This window comes from Bombus fervidus, chromosome 7 (genome assembly GCF_041682495.2).
Source record: "Bombus fervidus isolate BK054 chromosome 7, iyBomFerv1, whole genome shotgun sequence".
Classification (NCBI taxonomy): domain Eukaryota; kingdom Metazoa; phylum Arthropoda; class Insecta; order Hymenoptera; family Apidae; genus Bombus; species Bombus fervidus.
The window spans coordinates 12,539,789-12,565,114 of NC_091523.1; the positions used below are offsets into that span (position 1 = coordinate 12,539,789).

At 33.5% G+C, this 25,326-nt stretch overlaps 5 protein-coding genes and 1 long non-coding RNA gene across 13 annotated transcripts in view; 3 read left to right on the plus strand and 3 right to left on the minus strand.

Annotated features, from left to right (window-relative positions):
• The window catches only part of LOC139988854 (uncharacterized), a 37,468-nt gene extending 21,948 nt beyond the window's left edge, over positions 1–15,520 (minus strand). The window contains exons 1-2 of one of the 4 annotated variants that reach the window (XR_011800224.1): positions 14,879–15,520; positions 13,238–14,724 (exon numbers count right to left, since the gene is read on the minus strand). This is a non-coding gene — a long non-coding RNA (uncharacterized lncRNA). The remainder of the gene's footprint in view (positions 1–13,237; positions 14,725–14,878) is intronic. The other 3 variants (XR_011800222.1, XR_011800221.1, XR_011800223.1) reach the window with 3 other exon arrangements.
• Positions 5,188–11,422, plus strand: LOC139988749 (solute carrier family 41 member 3). Of its 2 annotated transcripts, none has more exons than XM_072006470.1 (9): positions 5,188–6,138; positions 7,066–7,176; positions 7,348–7,623; positions 8,561–8,715; positions 9,145–9,478; positions 9,643–9,937; positions 10,067–10,272; positions 10,354–10,502; positions 10,596–11,422. In XM_072006470.1, the coding sequence occupies exons 3-9, from the start codon at positions 7,350–7,352 to the stop codon at positions 10,770–10,772; spliced, it is 1,590 nt and encodes a 529-aa protein (XP_071862571.1). In that variant the 5' UTR covers positions 5,188–6,138; positions 7,066–7,176; positions 7,348–7,349; the 3' UTR covers positions 10,773–11,422. The 2 variants fall into 2 exon arrangements, with proteins under 2 accessions (XP_071862571.1, XP_071862570.1); XM_072006469.1 differs by having other exon boundaries at positions 5,189–6,138; positions 8,441–8,715.
• LOC139988848 (uncharacterized) lies at positions 13,715–17,381 on the plus strand. 4 transcript variants are annotated; one of them, XM_072006629.1, is made up of 5 exons: positions 13,715–13,852; positions 16,098–16,215; positions 16,297–16,371; positions 16,512–16,676; positions 16,788–17,381. In XM_072006629.1, the coding sequence occupies exons 1-5, from the start codon at positions 13,844–13,846 to the stop codon at positions 16,988–16,990; spliced, it is 570 nt and encodes a 189-aa protein (XP_071862730.1). In that variant the 5' UTR covers positions 13,715–13,843; the 3' UTR covers positions 16,991–17,381. The 4 variants fall into 4 exon arrangements, with proteins under 4 accessions (XP_071862730.1, XP_071862733.1, XP_071862731.1 ...); XM_072006632.1 differs by having other exon boundaries at positions 13,726–13,852; positions 16,041–16,215; XM_072006630.1 differs by lacking the exon at positions 13,715–13,852 and adding an exon at positions 14,609–14,734.
• On the minus strand, positions 17,355–18,400 carry Rtv (QVR superfamily protein rtv). The gene is made up of 3 exons (XM_072006636.1): positions 18,188–18,400; positions 17,781–17,948; positions 17,355–17,707 (listed from the first exon to the last, which is right to left on the minus strand). Exons 1-3 carry the CDS (start codon positions 18,255–18,257, stop codon positions 17,505–17,507), a joined length of 441 nt encoding a protein of 146 aa, XP_071862737.1. The 5' UTR covers positions 18,258–18,400; the 3' UTR covers positions 17,355–17,504.
• LOC139988853 (uncharacterized) lies at positions 18,298–20,274 on the minus strand. Its single transcript, XM_072006640.1, has 9 exons — positions 20,040–20,274; positions 19,849–19,952; positions 19,586–19,744; positions 19,460–19,527; positions 19,197–19,379; positions 18,994–19,127; positions 18,817–18,921; positions 18,563–18,742; positions 18,298–18,434 (listed from the first exon to the last, which is right to left on the minus strand). Exons 1-8 carry the CDS (start codon positions 20,188–20,190, stop codon positions 18,564–18,566), a joined length of 1,083 nt encoding a protein of 360 aa, XP_071862741.1. The 5' UTR covers positions 20,191–20,274; the 3' UTR covers positions 18,298–18,434; position 18,563.
• A 501-nt stretch (positions 20,275–20,775) lies between these two features.
• Positions 20,776–24,907, plus strand: LOC139988840 (protein lin-9 homolog). Its single transcript, XM_072006611.1, has 7 exons — positions 20,776–20,926; positions 21,773–22,112; positions 22,184–22,489; positions 22,566–22,983; positions 23,060–23,409; positions 23,491–23,737; positions 23,809–24,907. Exons 1-7 carry the CDS (start codon positions 20,908–20,910, stop codon positions 23,998–24,000), a joined length of 1,872 nt encoding a protein of 623 aa, XP_071862712.1. The 5' UTR covers positions 20,776–20,907; the 3' UTR covers positions 24,001–24,907.
• The last annotated feature ends 419 nt before the right edge of the window (positions 24,908–25,326 follow it).

A 25,326-nucleotide genomic window follows, 5' to 3' on the forward strand; every position in this document is an offset into this window, starting at 1 on the left:
TAAGTATTTAAGAAAATATTCAATCGATAAGTACCACAATTCAGGGTCCCCTAGTTGTTTCTCTCTTAGCGGATAATGGTGAAATAGTGTAATTAAAATGAATGTATCTATTCGGTGAACCACAAGTACAAGTGAATACTGTTTCAATGACGAATTACTAAAATATATGCGTATATCTACGGACAAAAGGTGCGCAGATTATGTGTGTGTATGCATAACGAACGATCATCGCAAGAATTCGACGTCATTTTGTCTAATTATATACAGACCAGTATGTTAATTACGAACAACTGTGACAAGGAACATTAAAACGGAAGACTATTACATTCGTCTGATATGATCAGTAATTTTTAAGCCGGCTACTTAGTCATTACCAACGAAACGAACAGAAAAAAAGATAAAAGATAGAGATAAATAAAGTTAAACAAGTTAAGAACATACTCGCAACAAAATATTTTTTTGGGAAAATCCAAAATATACAAAATTATTATTTTTGCAAATAAAAGAGAAAAAGAGAGAGAGAAAGAGAGAAAGAGAGAAAGAAAGAGAGAAAGAGAGAGAGAGAGAGAGAGAGAGTAGACCTTCCTCAATACGGCGAAGATACAAGACTTTTTCACGATATATAAGAATATCTTTTTTACGCAATAGAATGTTTTATCGAGCAAAGAGAACTACCGATTCTTTAAAAGACGAAAAAAGAAAAAAAAGAAAAAGACAAGAGATCCATAATTTTAAGCGTAACGAGAGCTGTAACGTAACGTTAGAATACAGCAAACCGAATGTTCCTAATGTAATGCTTTCATCTAAATACATATATTTATAAATATTTACACGATAGAGGTTCTAATATTTATACCTTGCTCTATATTATGTTTCGACTTTCTTTTCGAGGAATAAAAAGAAAATTGATATTAATATACGAGAAATTAAATATACAAATTATGGAGTATTTATATCTGCGAATAATATGTATATGCGAGAGAATCAAAGTAAATGCGAGTCGAATGATCGAATGAGACAATTTGCAACGTGTCCAGTATACCTGACCTGTATGGAAAACGTGTATTGTGCAACCACAGCTTCATTCTTTCAATCTAATGCAAACATACAGAAATTGATCAAATTCCATCCGGAGACACATACAAGCTCTTTTATATAAGTTAGGTATACAATATCTCAGAAAAACTATTGTATGTACATTTCTTTCAATGAATGCTTTTACCATCGAGCGAAAAATATCATCTGAAACCTTCGAGAGATTATAACGTGACACGTAAACAGCTTCATTACATCAATTAAATTTGACATTCACTTTAAAATTGTTGTTAGCAATTGTTCTGACACGACCGAGGGTACAAAAATCGAAGGAGCGAAAATCAAAATATTTGAGAATCAAAATTACAATGTAAGTTCATAGAAGTTCGTTGTTCGTCGATAAATATTATTTGTTAGTCAAGAATAGTTGGATACGTCCAATAATATAGTCTAATAATCATTAACTCTGTCGTTTCATTCTCTGTTTCCCACTCTTGTCATATAATCAATAAAATCCCTTTCAATCCGCGTATCAATAAACCTCTTTCAATTTTTTTCACTTGAAATCCTTATTGGAAAAAATTTACGCTTTTATCTCATGCAATCGCATGCGTTTTATCAAAATTACTAAATAATTATAGTTTCAGATTATAGAATATATCAGCTTAGATATTATACATCCGAATGTTTTGTGCGTCACACATAAAAGAAAAAAATAATGATATTCCAATTAAGAACACACCGATAAAGATTTTGATAAAGCACGAATTAAATACAATCATTCATGGAACTGATAAAATTAAATATCGCGATCATTTACGCCACGACACTCGAGTTTATATCTTAACTGAACATTAGATCAATGAAAATCGTAACAATTATTTTAATTTTTATTATATTACCATATGTGCTCTCGTGATACTTACGACAGAAATTTCTTATTATTGTAATCTCTATTATCAATGACAATTATTGTTACTTGTAACAAACAAGGCTCTCAACGTACCGTCGACTGAAGGTTGTCAGTAAGTATCTTTCTCATGATCAAATATTACAAAAAATACTTTCTGAAGATATCGTTTTAAAGTCGATGGCAATTGAGATTTTAAATTGCACGTAAGTTGATATAATCTTTAGTAATAAATAGCTTTATCCTTCTAGAAAATCTTGTTAGGAAAATCAGTATTTTTACATAATCTCCTTGAAAAGAACGAGAGGTAGCAATGGGGATAGATTAAAATTACTTCTTTGGAATACAAATGAATATGGACATCTTTACTTCCTCACGTTTCTGAGAATCAATGTTTCCCTCAATTTATCGTAGTTATTTAAGCAAGAACATTGTACTGAGAATAACAATACATTTTCAACGACGTTCGCGTTGAAATCTAAGACGGTGACTACGCTATATACAAACTGTTACACATAACGCGGTAAAATAAAAAAGAAAGAAATTGTTTTAAAATCAATAAACAATAGATACATCGGAAATCTCTATTTTACACATTCCTAAGAAATACATCGTGATAATGCTCTAACAATAAGATAAATGCAATAGAAGTATCATTTGTATCGTTCCAAACAGAGAGAAAAAACGAAAATAAAGATATTAAATATACTAAGCTCGTGGAAATTCGCTGCTAATCAGACGGTGCATAACGCATTTTATAATGCTGATTATAGCACACAAATCGTGGAAAGGATTCACGCGTTTTATAACCGGCAATAAAGATGCTATAAAGCTTGTTTACATTGGAGTATTATAATGAGCAAAAAGTACCAAATGTCAGCGAGTAGAAGATTTTATTGTTTTTTTCACGGTGACGATATCGGAACAGTTAATTCATTATCTGACGAACGCGGGCTAATTCAGTTTCATTGTATTTTTAGATGCTTCAACGTAATCAAAATCGAAAATATAATTATCTAATCTCAAAATTATATATCTACTTAACTGCGTGTATTTCGATTTAAATTATAATTGTTTGATCTTTGTATACCGAATAGACAAGCGCGATACGACAATTGGACTTACAGCTTCGGTCTTACCCCTTCGATAGAAAGTAAAATCAACTGTACTGTAATTATATTTTGAAACACACATATTCGACCTATACTTCGTGCTAACGACTGTAATGATTGTCCTCGTTAAATTAGTCTTCAATCGACCGCGTATCACATCGGATATGACCTAGCGAAAGACGTTCGTAAATCGCGTTGCTAGACGTTTCAACGTCAAAAAGTGTCAATACGCGTATTTACAGTGATTTCTAGGAAAAAGGAGTCGATTATCAACCGCGCACCGCGTGAAATTAAAATCGCTGCGTCATGTGCATCTGCGATTCTCTAAATTGAAGGAGTAATAAACTCTACACGAACCGAGATATACTTCTCACTATCTGATGAAATCACTCTGAAACTGGAGGGATAAGGTGAGGAAAATAATAATATTACCCAGACGGTTGTCTCGAATCGGCGATGTAGTAGTCGAATCGATGTTAATTCAGATGAAACGTCTTTAGATGATAACAAGTTCGCGAGAAAAATTAACGGAGTCGTTGGAAAGCCTTCATCATGAATTTTTCGATCTAATCTAACTAAGTAATTAATTAAGCAATTTAAATTTTGTTCTCTTTTAACGGCATTGCATCCGTCCGAAGCCGATTCTAATAGTCAGATTTTCTACGATAAAAATTGTCAATTATGCAGAGAAGACTAATTGCTAAAAAATAATTACGTTTGTTAGTGGTTTTTATCGAAATTTGCATAATACTATACTATTATCATGCATTTGCTGACATCAGCTATCAGATCTTAAAGTTGCACGACAACCCGTGTCGCGTGTTAGGTATTTCCCCGTTCATTCGCGAATCGCATTGGATATGACGTCATTGAAAAGAACGAAGGTAATCCCATTCGGTTCGCGTAACCGCACGCACGGAATACCAATTATTGAGAAATTCCTTCGAAAATGATCATGGTGCGAAGCCAACGGATTTACATCCGTGCAGTTGCATTTGCATCCCATAGGATACTATAAAATGGAGACGAATACATCTTCTCAGCCGCCGCAATATTTAATCGATTGTATGTGTTGCGAATTCTCAACTAGGTGATGATCAGTCAGGTTGCAACTGATCGGTTGATATCGTGAACCTGTGAACGCTATTAACGCTCAAGGTCATTTTGTGGGGTTGGAATCTATTCCTTCTAATCTTGTAATTGTAATGTAAAACCTAACCACTATCTGGTGAGCGCATATCCTTTAGTGTTGCCCATTTATACTGTATGTTTACTTTAGAGCGGACCCATCGAGCATTTAGGGTATTCAAATTAGCTTCTTAACGAGTTTCTCGTCAATAAGCTTATAACTTAGGAGGTAAGAAATTTTAATTTTTCTGGAAATTTGGGATTTCCCAAGAGAGGAAACTGTCCGATTATAATTGTCTGAGTTATAACGAATATTGTGTTATTGTGTAGATTTAAATTCACAGTTTATATTGCCGGTTTGTATTGACATAACATTAATAATTTATTTTCACAATTGTTTAATGGCAATTTGCACTAACAATTCACACATTCACAATTTATATTGAGAATTTACGTATTAACAATTTAAATACATCGACAATTCACATTGTCAGTATATATTGACAATTTATACTTACCACAGGTATGGACAATTAACGTTCATAGTGTATGTTAATGGTATACAATGGCAACCTATACTGATCCCTCCAAATTCCTAATGATACTTTTCTTCTATTATTATACTTTACAATTCGTCCAACTGGGCATTTGGTAAATTTCTTTAGCTATAGCTATCCCTAACGGGATACCGTCTTCGACTTTGACCATTTTATTCTTTTAGGGAAGCCAATGGCGTGTTTCCTTTTCAATCTTCTTTCATGAGAATTTTGCTCGCTTCAGCAGCCAAATGGTTTGGATGTGTCCTTTCTTTGTATTTTTTGCGTACCTGCCGATTTCTTCTTTGACCGTTGGTATTCGAACAGTATGATATTCAACGTTCGGACCGTTTCATACATATCGTACGATATTCGTACCCGTTTATTTTTCCATTAAAAAAAAAAAACTACTTCCTAACATTATACTTTTTTGCAATATTGATCACTCGCCTCGAGCATTTTCGCATATTAAATCACTTTAGACAAGAAATAATTAAAAAGAGAATTACGATAGAGATCTTTACTGATGATCGAAGAACAGACGCAACAAGTGGAAGCACGCGAATGCAATAATTTAGATAAATCGCTCTTTTATCTCGATCACGTACGAATGCAAATAAAATTGTTAGCAACCTCGATCTTACAAGGATCAGTAGCTCGGAAGCGATTAAAAAATACGATTACGCTTCTTATGATTATTTTTGCCTTCTAACATGAATACTACATTTAATTAAATTGAAGGTTTTTCTCGAATCTATATCATTCGTTACGCGTACAAGCATATTATATATATGCGAATAAACTGCATTAGAAATGCGAGAGGAGACGCCATTGCAGACTGAGAGTCATAGATGAAACAAGAATTTCTTGCAAGTAATATAACGGATCAATTAATGATTTACGACCTACGATCTATTTACAATAAGCTTCCCCACCACCGTCGGTCGAGATGGCGCACGTGGGTATATCCGGACAACAGTATATCGCAGCCATGCATTTGAGCGGTCGAAGTGCCAACAAATGAAGTAAAGCTTCTTTTATCAGTCAGTTACGACCGCTTGAGCGAGACAGTTGAGTGCTGGTGTCGGTGGTGCAGTTACAGTGTGAAACCCATTCCGTGATTTCGTTTTTCCCCGGGATTTCTACGTTTGTGCACCTTTCCTTGTACAATTCTCAGAACGCTGGATCGAACATCGATCACAGTGTCCCATCGTGACACGACGAAGGCAACTTTTTATTTCGGCTCACGTAGCACGGATCAAGAAGAGTCCCATACAAAATCACACGCGAGTTCAACAACGAGATCGAGCAGTGAACAATCAGAAGTGGCAAGGTTAATCGAGTATCAAAGAACAATAAACACTTTTCAAGGAAACGTGGACACGCTGGCGCAAATTCCTCAATACATCGTTACTACGTAAGTGTTAAATCAAGATAAGAGTTTATTCGTTCTTTTCCTTTTTTTTTCTTGTTTGTTTCATTTTGCCAAGCCTCAATACATATTCTCTATCTTTCTCCTATCTTTCTGTTGGCAATATCGTTTAGTTTCCATGATAGCGAACAATCAGCATGGTAGCATAACATTACACGCGTCGAACATAAAAAAAAAAAAAACGGTAATTTAGCATGAACTGATAGCGACACACAATGTTTTAAATTGTAATTTAAAAAATGTGTATTTTACCAAGTATCTATATCCAGCTTTAATGATAAATTATCGTTTCTAAAAATAAGATGTAGACATTTTTATCGAGATATCAATAGTATCGTGTATACGGCATAGCGCCCTGATTACATGTAATTGGTATGAAATATGCTTCTGTAAACATAAGTCTCTTATTAATTTTCACTACCTCTAGTAATAAGTGTTCGTAAGGTTTCACAAAAAAGGGTGCCCTCTACATAGATTCTAGAGAAATACTGTAAACGGCTGTTTTCAGCATTTTTGTACGCATGTAATTTAAATCCTACGACACGTGGACTTAGATTAATAGTAATACAAGAACTAAGTTCCTCGTGTCGTTAATGATACTATGCTGATCTCGTATATTAAGTTTCATATGCTATCAAAACGTCTAGACCAAGAGCAACGACTTAAGAGAGTAGCAAGACGTAACTATCAGTTCATGAATATCCTCGTATATTATCAGTTAACGAACAACTCTTTGATCAATATCGGTCATATAGTATCTTATTGCTTAATGAAATTTACGATTAACGGTGAGATCGATAAGCTTTAATGCGTCAATTTTGCAACACGATGAAAATTAATTAATTTCTTTGGAACGAATTCGACATTCTATTCGTGTTAATAGTAAGTCATATTTATTTTTACATTTTAAAGATCAAGACTGACCGAGATAGGCAGATCTGACGTGAAAGTATCACAAGTCGATCCTGCACTTTGCCAATCTCGTGGAAGATACTACAAGATTGTCCGCCAACGCCGAATTCGGTACGTGTCAAAATGAATTCTATGCGAAATTATTTATTCGTTCAATAGATATATTGTCTGCGGCTAAACAGTCAATGTCTAATACGCAAACATAATGTATGTTTATTTAAACTTACGTTCCATAAGTATACGAATGATTCCTTTAAGCGTTGATCATGAAATATATTCCAGATATGGTCGATTTTCCGGACTCGTCGACTGAACCGGCACTGTCAAACATGACTGTTATAAAGTTAAACGATTGCACGGATCGTAATGAGCATCTAGTAAACAAACCTAATGACAGGGGAGTTAAGGATCACGTGCTTACTATAGAACCAGACAACATGTCAAACGGCAAGGATAACTATGCGTTAGATTTCGACAGTGTAGAAAAAGCTATTGACAACAAGCTAAACACATCGACCGATATTAAAGCAGAACCTGATATCGTGAAGAAAGTGGCAGGTAAGAATTTATATACTTATTGTGATACTTACAATATTGACATAAAGAAAATGTAGAAAGAAAATCAATGACGATTTAACAGTTATATCTGTTATTGTACGTTCGAATGCTTAAAATATTACGTTCAAAAGGTCACGAGCCGTACAACTTTTATAGACATTTGTACCTTCTAATTAGAAATTGGCGCGCTTTACGATAGAACGCATCACGAATGTTGTTACCGGCGATGATAACACAAAAGTTCATTTGTTTCGAATTCAATTCCATTGAACAAACGGCAAAACGGACATGTCGGAGAATCGAGGGAACATAAAGATCGAAACATAACTTTGCGCGGACACATTCTTTAGATTGATATTAATGAAAATCCGTTATGTTAATTAGCTGCAATCGTATTGATAAAACAATCGCTTAGTCGATCAAAGTATTCACCGTATCGTATTGCCTACGGGAGTACAATGCAATAAAGGATATGTTGTATCGGTGTCGTAAATTGATTTATAAGTAACGGCAATCGTTCTACCGTGATAACCTTATTCGTTATTTCTTGTCTGCTTGCACGAAATAAAAAGATGAGTTTCGTGAGAGCATTGAAGCAGTAACGACGCATTTCGCGATTTACGTACCATTGACGACATCGTGAATTTATATCAATAAACCTTTAAGAATTCGTAACAAATGTCAAATATCGGAACTGTGCTGTGACTAAAGCTATACATGTACATCATTCAGTAATTCGCGATAACATTCCAACGAATGATTAAATGTCTTTGAAACGTCGTACGGTTCAGTGTGAGATGTATTGATTTCTCGATAGCGGGTCTGAAAAATCCTAACGGCCAAAAGAACAAAACGGGCATGTCACTATCCAATCTCGGTGGTGGAACAATTTCAAGTGGAAGTTCCGTAGTGACCATCTCTTCCGTCGCAAATTCAGATCCTGATCCTGACTTCCGTGATAACACGGGCGGCTTTGGTAACAGACCATACAGAAACGAGAAATGGTATCAGACCACCTTCCAAGTCGCTGTTCCATTTTTCATCGCTGGGATAGGTACGATCGGCGCGGGCCTGGTGCTTAACCAAGTCAAGGTACGTTTCTTCTAATATTAATAAATGCTAGAAGCAGGTCGTCGTCTCAAATTCGATTATCTCGTATAGATAACGAATCTAAGTTTGATCGTAGTAATCGTAGTAATGGAATAAATCACGTATTTTTTCGAACGCGACTTTTTCTTATCGATCATACACTTTACTCTTATTATCTGAAGATAATGTTAAAACACGTGGTAGTACTCTTTTTTTATTTATCACGCCTTTGCATTTTATCTTGTCTTAATTCCTACTCTCTAACAATCTCAACCCAACCCCTTTGGTACAAACATTCACGATGCAAGATTTTATCGGCATTTACTAATGTAGAAATTCTTGAAACGTAATTTACATTCTTGGTTGCGTTCCATTTGCAAGAATATCCCGAGGAACGTAATCCTCTTTAATTAAATATCGTCTCTGTTTTAGGACTGGCCAGTATTCACCGCCATTTCTCAATTGTTCATTCTAATCCCTTCGCTATTGGGCCTGAAAGGCAATCTTGATATGTGCTTAGCCTCGCGGATATCCACGCAAGCCAATTTGGGTAACATGCACGAGTTTCGAGAAATCATGAAAATAATTGTTGGTAATATCGCATTGGTACAGATACAGGCGATCGTCGCGGCTGTTTTGGTATCGATCTTCGCGATCACAGTCAACGCTATAACGGAAGGCGGCGAGTACACTTTCAAATGGAACAATTGCCTATTATTAGCCACAGCTAGCGTCTGTACTGCCACGAGCACTTGCTTTATTCTAGGTAAAATTATTATAATTGATCGTAGATCAAATTCCTATTTATGATATATATTTCAAGTTTGCGAACGTAATTTGTTGATTCATTACATTACGTTACTATGCTATACCGTAAAAAATGCAAGTTCACGCTTAATGTTTATTTAATTAATGTTTCTTTTCTTATAGATTTCGTAATGATCGCCGTTATCATGATTTCATATCGATGCAAAATGAACCCCGACAATTTAGCTACGCCTTTGGCTGCGTCCTTTGGAGACGTCGTATCAATTAGCGTTCTATCAGCGGTAGCATCAAAATTGTTCGACAGAATGACGCCAGAACCATGGATCTTATACGTTATACTTGGCTGTTACTTTTTAATTTTACCGTTTTGGATCTATGTGGTTCTTAAGAATAAATACACTAGAAATGTTTTAACATCTGGATGGCTTCCTGTTTTATCGGCCTTGTTTATCAGTGGGTTCGTATCACTTTCAATCGCCGTTAATAAATTTTGACTAATTCTTAAGTATTAATAATAAATAAATAACGCGATACATCGTTGCACGATTCTATCGTTCTACTCTTTCAATTTTACGTTCTAATTTAGATTTGGCGGTTTGGTTCTTGATCAAGTTGTTGACTCGTTCGATGGATTCGTGATCTTTCAACCAATCATAAACGGAATTGGTGGTAATTTAGTCTCTGTGCAAGCATCTCGAATCTCAACTACATTACACCAGACAACGATTATGGGAATTTTACCGCCACACTCGAAAATTTTCATCAGTCCGTGGAAAGCGCTCTTTAGAGGCTGTAAGTGATGCAACAATAATTAATGTTACGCTGTTACATGCTTTTTCGCAGCTCGATGATTATGCAATTCTTGTTCTTTAGCGCTGTACGCGAAAACAGCCAGAATACTCATTTGCATGGCGATTTTCGGTGAAATAATTTTTATTTTTGTCGCCGATTATATCACAAAGGGAACGTCCACGTTACATATATGCTTTGTGCTTTCTTACATCGTCATGGCCGTTCTTCAAGTGAGTATATAATGCCTGTTGATTCGAGTGTACTAATGAAAAAGTGAAAGGTTTGTATCATGGGAAAAAATATTCACGATTTTTGTTTCACAGGTCATGCTGTTGCTCTACGTGGCGCATATCATTATTCACGCTATGTGGCAACACAAAATCGACCCGGACAATTCAGCCATTCCATATTTAACGGCATTGGGCGATCTCTCGGGAACAGTATTCTTAGCAATAGCGTTTTGGTTCCTCATAAGTATACACCAAGAGTACGGAAAATAAAAGACTGGTTAAAGTAACGAGATTGACAAGCAATTCTTATTGCGTGTCAATTTTTTCTTGGAAGATGTCATATAATTTGAACGGCGTCAAATCACGTCGATGTAATGGTGTACGAATGAACGAGACAGTAGGAGACGAAGATTAATTAAGAGAGTGAGTATTTCGTGAAAACGGGTACAATACGTTATTACGGAACGATCTGATTGATCTGAAACGGATAAAACAGTAGGATTGTTTCCCTCCATTAAGGGACGTTCTTAATGGTACGTTACTCGCGTTAATTAGTTATTACACGCTGAACATAATAGATTAAAGGAATACGTCACTATTCTTAAAATAGATACACGAATAGGAAGAAAAAGTACAATGACACTGATTCTAATATAACTGAATCGAGCAAAGTGATCCATCATCGTTTAATTTATTATGATCTAATGATGATACAGTCTCAATTAGACGAAATAAATAAAAAAATAAAACGCTGCCTGTTATACGTATCGACTGACGATTACTTACAGTCACTAGATATATATAACTTTTCTGTAAGTTTTTAATTATACTTAATCGTATGAGGCAGCAGAATTTAAAGTATTTTAGATATATGTGCATTGTACTTTCAATGTAATTATAATAAATATGTATAAGCAGAAGACCTAGTCAGTATTTTAACGCTGATCGATAATTGTAGAAAAATTATATATTAGGTTGTCCCAAAAGTTTCTTTCATTTTAGAAGGAAATAATTATACCGAATCTGGATTTTGTACCAATATGTATGGTCCATCTTGTTTTATTGATTCTGGATTTTGTTCCAATAGAACAAAATGGATACATAATTCAGTAATATAATACAAAACAAAAAATATTGTGCATCTAGCATTTCCTTATAAAAAGAAAGAAACTTTTGGGACAACTGAATACTAACAGAATTTTATTTATACAATGGTGTATATCTTTTTAAAATAGAAATTATATTTGCAATCTGCAGAGATCTAAAATAGATAATGCTTTCTAATTATAAACTTATTAGTTCAAAATATTTTATCGATATCAGAAATTTGAATAATCTTTTTAGTAGAACAAGAAAGTCACGATGTATATGTTATACATTGGATATTTTTAATGTTGTATTGTTATACATTGGATATCTTTAATGTTGCATAGATTGCAACAATGTTTTGATATTTTAGAGTCAGAAATAATAAAATAAGCGATCGATACAGAATAATATTCGATAGTATCAAAATAATATATATAATGTATTTTATAAAAACTTGCTACGATACTCTTGTAAAGATACATAGTTGATATCTTAAAATAAATTACACCAAACGATCTAAGCAAACTGGACATTCGTAAAATGAATAGTGTAGAATAAAGTAATGCCTTTAGTTCCTTAAATAGTATTACCGTTATTAAATGATAATGAACCACTTTCATAACAATCTGTGATTTAAAATGATATCTGTAAAAAAAATGTACATGCAATTGAACCTCAGAAATAAAACTTTGTATCTATAATAATGATTTTTATTCTAATGACCAATATTTTAGTTGAATTTAATGAAACTGATACGAATACTTTGCGTTATCTTATGTTTCACAAAAGTTCCATAAAATTGAGATAGAAAAACCATTCTCTGTACTTTCTTAAATACTAATAAAGCTATGTTAACGATATACTAATAAAGCAAGTTTATTACAATTTGCTGTAATTGCAAACATCCCTTCTAATAAAAAGTGAAATATAATATATCTATATAGAAATCTAACCTACTCAAACCATGTAAAATTCACACATATTTTACAGTTATATTATCTTGTACTCTTCATTATTTACAATTCTATAAAGTTTTAAATAACACATCATACACCATTTAATATAAGAAGATAGAACTTTTGTAACATGTCATGTTCTATCTTATAAACATCCAAACAGAGTTTTGATCGAACAATAAATGGTACACAGTATTAAGGTTATGTCTCTTTGGCGCAAATTTCAATATGATTATTCAAAGTAAGTCAAAATGTCGCATAATAATTACAATTACGTAACAGTCATATAAAAAAATAAATAAAGATAGTTTTATTACTGTGCTGATAGAGTTATTACTGTTACACTTATTATTCTTACATAGTGTGTATTATACCGCCATGATATCAAAACTTAAAAATAGCGCGAATTTAGCAAATGAGAGGATGCAATATAATTTTGTTTTCAAATAACCCTAATTATTTATTTTTACGTATTAACTCAATATTATAAAAACTTAGATACGATAGAAGAATGATATATAAACATGAAATCTTAGAAAGTACTTTAATTATTTAAAACGCAAAATCTAGACATCATACCTTTTTCATAAAGAAATTTTAAAAATCACCGACTAAAGCGTATAACTATTAACAGACTAAATCATTTCAAATTCGTGTAATTATACGTGTAATAGAGTATTAAAAACTTACGTATATTTTAGATATGATCTCCAACTTCATAAACACCAGTATATCATTCGATTACATATAATAAAAAGTCCAAGTAGTTGCAAATTTATGATTTCAGTTGAAAGAATCACATTGATACGTTCACAGATATGCCTTATATGTAACAACAGTTCGCCGTTAAAAGATCAAATTTCTTCCTTTTTTGACAATTTCGTAGTAGCAGTGACGCAACCGCGTATAACGCGCCGAAGGAACGCACTCTTGCGCATACAATGAAGCGCACACATTGGTCATCCTTGCGCGCGGCACCTTCAAAACGTATACAGGATGGTTGCATCGCGTTCACCGAAATGAAAGTTCTACCGTATCCCCGTGCGAGTCCTTACGAACCTTCGCAACTGGGTTTCTGGTCAGGTGGGGTACGTAACAAGAAGGGGGATGCTGGAACCACGCGCGACATTCTCCCGAGACATTTAAACTGGAACAGTTCCTGGTCGTGTTTAGAAGACACTAGACAAATCGTTTCGGAATTACGTTTTCACGCGGGTGTTCACCAGTGTGTAAGCAACTTAACAAGCGGAACGAAACCGAACGTCAGTGGTCGATATTTTGCAAGTGTTATTCACAATGTCGATGGTGAGTGTTACAACGACTACCAATTTATTATTCAGATACTTCTTCGGTTTTTTATGCATATTTATAACATGACCCTGTGTAGAAATTTTATCACGAAATTCTACGAAACTTGACTACTGCAATTAAAAGTATAAATAAAATCGTGCCAGAGAGCGGTATATGCACCAGTGGTAGATGTTTTCATACAGTAAAGCGAAGGTTCCGGGTTTCCATTGTTCATTGCTTCTACATTTAATTGGACGTAACACTTGACTGGATTAATTGATGGAACACTGATTGTTGATTAAAGTAATTAACGTTTTTCTATGGCTGACACAGCATAGATACACATTAAGATTGTCTTGATTAATGTTAATCACTTTCTTTCGCGTGACTCGATCAATCATCGCAATTATCTAATGTGTAATACTTTACGTGTTTGTATGTAACAGGTACTTTCTAAAAGCAAATACTTGGCGATAAACCATTCTTTCTATGTACATCATAGTTCTACAAAAACATTCGTTTCCATTTTCTCATTCTTTTCTCTCACGTTTTCTATTTCTTACGTTTGTATCTCTTTCTTTGGAGAGTCATTGGAAGCACATATATGTAGTGTTTCGTAATTAAGGATTTCTATAAAAAAATATTACATCCAGTGCATACAAGTGTTTGTATCGGCGGTGAAAAATTTTCCATCGTAGCTATTGCATTTCGTTTCACTGCCTTACAATGGGCGCAGAATTAATAGGAGCCACTTCTACTTCGCGAGTGAAGGTGAGCGGGAAGGAAGGCGAAAGGGTGGTTTGACACGCATCGTCGAACACACGAATGTCTTTAACTGCTACTATCTTGGCGGAATAAGGCTCTTGTCAAGCACAAGTGCACTCGTTCTATGTGAAGGTAATGAAAATGTACGATCTAGTTTCAATCGCGATATAGTTACGTATTACATCAGAATAGGAATAATATACGTGTTTCTGGATTTTTCTTAATAAATCTTGTTAACCAATAGCATTCCATTAATAGAAAGTAAATATTACATACCAGTATGATTTTCAATTACTCGTTGACGATGCGCTTGCCGAAGCAATGACACAATTCGTTGCGCTGATTCGCGAACCACCAAGCTCGATGAAAGCTATAGATATGCAAGTTAGCCAATATCGTTGAATAACCGTTTCGTGAAAGAAGGAAATAGCCCTATAAATTGGATCTTCTATAATAAGACATAAAAAGCAGAAATGGAGCAGCGTTTCACTTAAAATATGAACACTATTTGGACGTTTACTTTCTACGAACGTTCGCATTCGAATGTACAACAGAGTGACGAAATCGCGAATAGATATCTATGTAATCCCTTGCAAGACGCGCTGTGTACGAGTCATGTATGAGCGAACCAATTCACAGTCATCTATTGCGTACATCTGCAAACACACACAGGTAAACACAAGCACGCGAATATAAAGAAACACATACACACATATACGCGTACAAATTATGATACGCGTCGAGGATGTTGCTTCTATGGTCGCTTTCAGATTCTCTTTTAAACTCGTTTGATGTATGAAGCATTCGTGTCGAAGGATAATTGTTTATTTCTGTGGACATTGGTTCGCATGATAGTCAGTCCCGCAACATTCGATCCATGCGTCTAGTAGTTTGCCTAACACTACTCGATGATATATATCACAATAACGATGATATACGACACAAGACTGCAAACAAATCACTACCGCGGAGACTCTACTTACGTCCTTATCTTGTACATATCCGTAATAAGATATGTTCGAACACGTCATCCACGGGCTGTGATTATCGTTTACAAGCATCAGATTATCTGTCTATATTAGGCAGCACTGTGACGAGGTATACAATTAATTTTTGTCAGAGAAACCACTGGAGAACCTGCGAGATCATAGTTCTGTCTGTCTCACTCTCAGCAGGGCCCACCGATGGCGTCATCGTTTCGTAAATGCGGTTTAACATTTACATTTCGTTCTTTCGGTCATCCGGGTTGGTAGAGCGTAGAAATATTTGCCACAAATACCTTGACCTACTTTTATATTATTATTATAGGAAGAACAAGTTTACTAGTAAAAGTAAAATAGGGTCCTTCAAAATGCATATACGTTATATACATATAACGATGTCTGCTACTCTGCGGCAAAAAAACAAGGAACTAATTTCGAATACGTTTTAAATTCAGATTCTAAAAAGAGAAGTTCGTGGTAAACGCATGAACATACGAGAATTTTAATTACAGATGAAAGTGGTGGTCTTCTTAGTTGCTGTTGCAGCAACCAGAGCTTTGCCGCTCTCAAAAGTGCACGTGAAATTTATTTCTCCTCCGCACATTTATGAGCACGGTATTACGACAGATGGTTAGTTCATAAATGTAATTACGTACTATATCGTTAAAAATCTTGCATTATCACAAAACAACATTAATTCCTATCTGTCAGGGGATCGGACGATAGATCAGACGTCTTACGTCTCTATTGGGAGAAGAAGCACAACAGGAAACCCTACAGAATTTGGTACGATATTCCACTCTGATAAGTATAAGAGTATAATACGTAACCCAATAATTTAACGAAGTGAATATATTCGTTAATTAGGGTCTAATATTAATTTATAATATGATATATACTATAATAAATTATGCATGTTCTCACAGGACAACGATTACACAATAAAGGTAACGTTGCGCCATATATAAAACCGGAAAATGCAGAATCTTTGTGGCCGGTAGGCGTTTTCATTCCACCAGTGGATATCAATGATCTTGGTTACAGTTCGCGAGAATCAAGGCATATGACACCTGACTTTTCCAATGGGCTTGGTGAGCAATACATTTGACACGCAAGAATACACTAGAAGAATTCAAGGACATATTGGTTTGCTTTTAAAAATGAAGTGATAGACATTCGTTTTAGTTTTAATGATATTTCAGAATACCACGACCCGTATCTATTGACCGGTGAGGAAGCAATGCTCGCTGTAAAATATCTTTATAGCCAGGGCGAGTTATTTTACGATGATATTCCACATGAAAGAGCACTGCTGAAAAACCAAGAAGAAAGGAGGCGAAACGGCCTTCATGGTCACATATTGAGAAGTTTGAGGCCTACCTCGCCATTCTCTAGAAAAGCTTAATGTAGAGGAATTTATTAACAGTAATGTTATTTATTTATGAATTGACTAACGGACGTCGCATGTTAGTAAAAGAAAAAGATAAGGTCTTTTTAATATCAAGCGAAAAGTGTGTCCCATCTTTATTTAGTATAATAACTTCTTTGCTTCCTATTTTGAAATTCTTCAACATAAAAATAATTACATTTTGTCTTTTTATGCAGTCCGCACTCAACAGTCTTGCAATTGTAATGTACACAAATGATCGTGACCGCTATTAATTACAATAAAACATTATGCTGATCACCGTACAACGTTTCACAGAAATTTGTTATATAAAACATGTATACCTCGGTTTCTTATGATTATAATACATAAAATACGAAGCTATAAATAAAATTAGAGTATATTTTTACAGATTTCTCGCTCATTTAAGCTTAATAACAAATCAATACTGGCTATACTTGCAAATTGACGATATCGCGACATGTACAAATACAAGGAACATTTTATACAATAATATACATTCGATTCAAATTCAAATGAACCATCGTAGTAAAACGAAAAGCGTTATCAGAATCAAACCATTGGAAATGCTTGATTTCGTTGTCCCATTGCATAGATCCCCGAAACAAAGGCACATATACACCTTTTTGTAATTCCACACGGTAAACGCGCATCGTTCCTCGCCATCGTCAGGTCCACGTTGGAAACAAAGCCTTTGTGTGGCGGTACCATATTCTATACGATACAATATTCCTTATAAAACAATTCTCAATATGTATATCTAAATGTATATCCATCGAATGTTTACCGTTATTTAAACCGTGTCGTTCAATTATTTTGCCGCACCAACCAGATGCGCAAGGAACAGTGTCGACACCTTTTTCCATTTCAATCGCCGTCGAGTTCATAGTGAAAGGATCCTTACAAGATCCTAGATCTCCTCTTGATCTACAATTCACACATCTTCGCAGAAGTCCTAAAATAGAGCACTTATAAATAACACTTTTACTTTCGTACAGAATCCGCAAACGTTAACGAGATCGTTTCTTTGGAATCGCTTTCGAGAATCATGAATAGATACGTTTTCAATCAAGGAAAAAGAAGAAACACCATACTTCAAGGAAAGGATGAGCTATTTCGGTATGCGGTGAAAGTATGACATTGTCCACTATGTATGTACGTATAGATGCGACCTATGTGGTGCATGAAACTCACCGGTTGCGCCTTGAAACAGAACCAGACAAAGAATCACGGAGAGTACGAAAACCTCTGTCCTTAACTTCATCCTATCGTGAATATGTTTGCAAATACGTTTCCTTTTAATTGAATTTCTCACTCGTGAATTGACATAAGGAAACAGGAACGGCCAAACTCAGCCATTTTGAAACTAAACTGTGACTACGAGAAACAGACACGTATTCCATGCAGTTGTCCCTTCCACTGCCTCCTTTCACTTGGTTACCTGTAAGGTCATCGTCTGTTAAGAAGCTCCCATAGGAGAAACTGTTCGAAGAATAATAACTCGGTCGGTAAACAGCTCGCACAATTCTTATCAATTATTTGTTATTAGTCACTTCGTGAATCACGAACCTTAATATATAAATGGTGTTTCTTCTTCTTCTTCTTCTTCTTCTTTTTCGATTGTATCTTTCTTTGGAACAACTGTGTCGAATTTATCTCTTCGTCTATATGTATAAACCAGACCACTACAATAACAAAACGAGCAAAGTAGAAGTATGAAGCCTAGATATCCCAGATGACGTAGAAATTCTATAAAAAGTAGAAGATATTGTAATTTTTACATAAGCATTATAACTGACTGAACAATTTAGTTTTAATTTTACCTTGGGTTACTAATCTTGCCTTAGGTATAACAATAACTTTTACTCGCATCATGTTAACGTTATCGATGTAGCACGTGTAGTTTCCTTCTTCGTGAGTGGAAACATCTGATAGTATGTAGATAAAAAAATGTGAAACGTCATAAAGTACGATGTGTAATTTATCTCTACTTGAAGTACCTATCAGATAAAGCGTTCCAAAGGCGTCTACTATCACGCGAGCTTCTGGATCCAATTTGCGAAAGGATCGTCGGACACCCCTTTCCAATGTAATCGAATCCTTCTTCCACGATACTTGCGTATCCATAGTTGATCTACGATGTTTGAATTTTGAATTTTGTTACAAACAGTACTTTGTCAATTCCGCTCAAACATTAAATTACTCGGGACAAACGATCGTAAGATAAGCTCCTTCTGCCAGTACGAATCGTTTAATGTACTTGAATCTGCGACCTTTTACTCTTTTCACGCGGAGACATTTTTTGCATGTCTCCTTTAAAATAAATATCGGCAAATGACGCACCGCACTACTAACAGCAGGAAATTCTTCTTCGAGTAAAATTGCTCTTAAACCCGTGATATTATGAATAAATATTTGTTTATATTTCAAATTTATCTTTTCTATATAAACAATAAGTTTGCTTACTTGCAGGGTAATGAAGGAGATCTTCGAAAAAACTTAACTATGGACGAATCGCTCTTGTTGGCAATAGTCTGTAATAATAATGTGGTAAGTCATCGTCTCCAGCCTTATATAATTCGTCCTTCTTACCGCATTTATTTGTCGTTTTAATTGACAATTTCCAACACTCGTCTTATATCCTCGATTACGTACACAATGTTCGCATGGACCCCACGGTGCCCATTCTGAAATGACTTGAAGCAGAATTCCAACCTCTCGAATTTGAGCCAACTCAGACATTTGTGAAACCTAATGCAAATTGCGCTTAATATATAAACACGAAGAGTGTGAACATTTGATAAATATTTCGCATTTAATATCGAGTAGAATAGTAGAATTAATGATGATCTCACGGCAAATCGTGTGGTAACCGATGCCAAATATATTTCACGATATTTCTCCCAATCAGTTATGTTCCCTTGTTCTTTATACGAAACTCCATGTTCTTTGAAAATTGCTATCATCAAATAAGTTTGTCCAATTAATTATATCTAGATATTAATTCTATCTAGATAGTTGATAAATTCAGTGAGATTTTTATTACGTTCGATTCTATAGTTGAATTTATTCTCCATCTCCTGTCCTTCCTCCCCATGGCATAAGTAAATACCAGCGTCTGTTACTGCAATGTCTTTAATTACTAAAGAAAGATCTGGAGTAGTGTAAATTCTATTGAATGACGCGTTGTTGTCCATTCCTAATTGAATCTCCTTTTCAGGAGTCTCTCTATATCGATCTTGATGGTACCAAATTTTTGATTGTCTCTCTTCCTTGTCATTGCTATCTTATAAAACGAATATAATAACAAAATCTTTCGTTTTTCTTGGTTAGTGAAATAGTATTTTATACCAAAATCGACATTCCATCACAACAATTGTATCGATCTCAGCGCTTATAAGTAAATATTCATCGTTCTCTTCTGACGTTACTAATCTTTCCTTATTCCTACAATATTTCGTAGGTGCCACGGATTGATCAATTGAAACAATATTATCCGTACTAACTGATGAAATTATTAATAACCAAAAAAAGTTTATTTGTATCATATTAGGTTAGCATTAAAGTTAAAATAAAACTGCTAAATTCAGAGTATACATTATTTAAATAAATTAGATATCCTATAAATAATGTTATACAGGTATATATAGATATAAATAATTTCGTTTGTTCGATTGATTTTACATAATATCGAATCTCTTAAATTTCATTAAGCTCTTTTTCAATTTATCATACATGTTGCGCTTAATTTAGTGTACATTTAAAAGGTTCCACAAGATTTATTTGAGTATTCGAAGGTTCTCGCTGACCAATTACAGCATTTGGAACGATGGAAAAGAACCAGTAACGAAATTCACCGCGAAACGGACGAGCTCGACGAAAACACATACCCATGATGCATCATTGATAGCAACATGGCGGAGATGATTGAAAGTAAGTTAAAGTTAACTTATTCTTGATAAAATTAATATAGCAAGGATTAATTAAAAACAAAAAGTAGTTACACAAGTCTGAGAAATGTTTCAAAATTGATATTATTAATGTACAAGATCTTTCTGTAACACTTTGGTGATTTTAGAGTTAGTGTTTTAATTGCGCTCAGGAAGATCTGGTTTAAAATTTCAAAAATGACCAATACACAATTCAAGCGGGACAATGAAGATTTTTACCGTTTAAGATTTCATTTACTAAACAATACTTTAGGGACAAATAGTTGACAATATATTTTGTGGTTTTTGTAATATCGCTTATTCTATGACTTTAGTTCTAATGCGATAACTATACATACTGTTTACCAAACTACGTACAAGTTTGGTTATGTCGATAGTTAAAAGCAGAATGATTTTCCCCGTTCTTACCAAACTCTCATTTTAAATAATTTTTATTAGCAGATTTAGAAAAAGACAAAGAAAAATATATTTTATATTTATAAATGAATAATCTATTATGAATTATATCTAATATTAGTGATAGTTTTATGTATCAATTTTTTTATAAGTTATGAATCTTCAAAGAGTTATATGTAAAATATCATGAAATATAATTTACAGACTCTTTGAAAATAACATAAAATATAAGTGCATTAAAAAATAGTTTTTATAATGATGACTGATTATATCTTTGCATATTTAAATAGTTATTATAAATGGACTTGACAGATTTGTTGCTTTTTAATCGTGAAAGGTAGATCTTAATCTGAAAGAAGCAAAACCAAAATTATTATTGTTGTATTTTATGCAAATATTCTTTTCTTATGTGTAAATAATTATTTTATCTTAGGTGAATCTGCTGAAACGCTATTATCTATAAAGAATGGAGGATATCCATCAATTGATGAGATCAAAAGTGAAGTGATCGATGATGATACAATGGATATGGATGATCAGCAAATTTCAAATAATTCAACAGACTCCCATATGGACACTGAAGAATCTGATCCAATCCCTGAACTTGGCCCTGCAGCTTTAGGTTTACAAAGAGTAGGTAGCCAACCTCCTCCAAAACCAAATCCTCCTAGCCAACCAGTTCAAGTTTTAAATCGAAGGGGAATGCCAGCAAGGATTAGAAAGAAAAACAAATTATTTTATGATGATATATTAGTTAACCATCCTCATCATAGGTAAATATTTAACATTGTGAGTATGTTTATTAATATGATATATATATTAATTAATATCACCTATTTTTTAGAATTAAAAAGGATCCGTCACATCCAGATACGAAACATTCTCCTAAAAAAGTATCTCGTCCATCTCCTGCAAAAAAACAAAATAGAATAACCAATGAGCCCAGAAAAAATAATAATATATTAAGTCAACCTATATCATCTACAATGACTCCAATTAAACAAGAGAAAGAACCTGATAAACCAATGCCACCTTCATCTCCGGATCGTAAAATTGGACAAAAGATTGGAATGAGGTTAAGAAATTTATTGAAATTACCAAAAGCACACAAATGGGTTTGCTACGAGTGGTTTTATAGTAACATTGATAAGTATGTATGAAAAAAAAAAGATATTCACATACATGTATAATCTAATGTAGTACAGTTAAAATATTCTTTTATGCAGGACTCTTTTTGAAGGAGACAATGATTTTATGATTTGTTTAAAAGAATCGTTTCCACAATTAAAAACTCGGAAATTAACACGAGTTGAATGGTGCAAGATAAGGAGAATGATGGGTAAACCACGAAGGTGTTCACAGTCGTTTTTTGAGGAAGAAAGACGAGAATTAGAAAGAAAGAGACAAAAAATTCGAATGTTGCAACAAAGAAAGGCTGCTGATATTAATAGTTTCAAAGATTTACCACCAGAAATACCATTACAATTGGTAATAGGAACCAAAGTTACAGCAAGACTGAGAAAACCACAAGATGGTTTATTCACTGGAAGTATTGATGCTGTGGATACTAGTAATAATACTTACAGAATTACATTTGAACGCGCCGGACTTGGAACGCATAGTGTTCCAGATTATGAAGTACTGGTATGTGTATATCTGTTTTGAAGCAAAAAAGCACATTGTAATCTTATATTATTATGTATTTATTTGTTATTTACAGTCAAATGAACCACCGGAAACGATAAGTGTAGCCTCATTTGCACAGAAGTTTAGACCACGACATGTACAATATGTACCATCTCCACCATATGCCATGAAATTAATGTCACCGCGTTTAAACAGCGATCCTTTAATATCGAATGCTTCTGTATCTTTACCAAAGAAATCTCATATTGGTGGAACAATGAATGGTTATCCTTTAAAATTATTGGAATTTATGGTTAAAGTAAATAAAATATTAGCTGCTAAGAAGGTTAAAATAAAAAAATTAAAAGAGATGAACAGCGAGGCAGAAAAAAGACGTTCGTTTGGAGAACCATTACCACCAGACTTTGAAAGAAAATATGCAGGGTAAGCGATTATTATATTAATCTCATATGTTATATTTGGTGAAAAACTATTTTCTTTCTTTATTGATATTTATAATTTTAGTATCGTTGTTGAATTGGAAAAAATGAATACCGCTTTGCAAGATTTTCTTAATGACGTTCAAGAACTTTGTCAAGAAATGGCTCCGGAACCTAGTGTTGCAGCTATGTTAGCTCCTTCACATCTGCGTGAAAAATGTAGACAGGAAGCTGCAGATATGATTGCAAGACATAATAGTGTTAATGACAGGGAACCCGGAAAAATGTCTCAATTAGTAACAGATTTAACAGCCCTTATGCTTCAAGTAAAGGTAATTTGAAACATTATCCTTAGTGCGAATACATACTGTTTTATTGTTATACAATCTTCTTTACGTTTTAGAGTTTATCTGATTCAGATCGTAATGCATATGAATTAAAAGTGCTACAAGGCACAATGGAGCAGATACGTGCAAAATTAAGTCCACAAAATCAACAAGTTTTTCAAAATTGTGTTGAAATTCACATGCAGCATATACAATTAGGCTTGGGACAAAGAGGTGCTTTAACGCCATTTATGGCCCAAAGAGCTTAGCAAATATGAAAGTATTTCCATTAATGCTTACAAAAAAATGTACAATACTATCAGAACAGATATCAACTATAATATTACGATATTTTATATGAAAAAGTCCAATTTTATTTTATTATCTTTTTTGTATAGGGCATATCATTAAAGAGCACCTATCTTATTAGTATACAAACATTCTAGAAATGAGTTTAGGATAATGCGCTGTGCTGTTAATTGCATTAAACATTTAAAAATGTTCACGTTTAAAAGATTTAGATGTCAACTTTGCGATTTTTACAATACAACTTTGCAATAATTAATTAAATATCTATGAATTATTAAATAAAAAATAAACTAATATGGCTATTGTAAATAAAGCGTGCATTTTGCAGTGGCAGCTTTCATTAACTTTATATAGAAATTTATAACATTACATCATCACAGTAGGAATGAAACAAATTTTTTATTTTGTAAAAAAGAGTTTAATATTTTCTGCTTATAGATAATTCCAAAAATTAATATATAATTAATACATTAGTATTTTGAAAAATTATTTTCAATAACTGTACATTAGGTATATGCACAATTATTGCATAACCAATTGTAAATATATTATAAATGATATAAAATATGAATCTTTTACATTTGTTTTATTATACTAGCTACCAATTTTTTATTTATATCGAATGTTTTACTTTGAAAAATTGTAAAATGTTTAATATAATATGCAATAATTTATTTATAATATGTGAGTCTACTTAATGGTCCTACTTTTAAAATAGTTACCAATATATTGAATTAAGAACATCGATTATTAAAGCTTATCTGATTCCAAATATTATGTTGTCATAAATACAGTTATATGAATGTTGTACTTATTTTTCAAGCATATTATATTTTTAATAAAGTAAATGTAAATTTGATGCAATTACGTATGCAATATCAATATAAACAATTCAAATATGGACATCCCTTAAACTTTTTTTATTATCTGTAAATAAATTCTTGTTCCAAAATATCGCAATCCTTTTATATTTCTTTTTATCTTCAACAAAAAAAATTATTTCGTTAGATGATGAAACAGTCATTGCATTGAGTTATAAACGTGGAAACTATAAAATGTTTTATATTCAAGAATGAGCTAAGAAATGTAAGTTACGAACTTACCACTTTTAGATTCTATTTACATGAATTTTTCATATGTAAATAATTTTACATTAGGAAACCTATATTAAGCATGTAGATATTATTCCATAGATACTATTCTGTATACATACATAACAAAAAATTACTTTAAATAAGTTATGGTATTTATATTTATAATATATAATAATGCAAAGAAAAAATGAA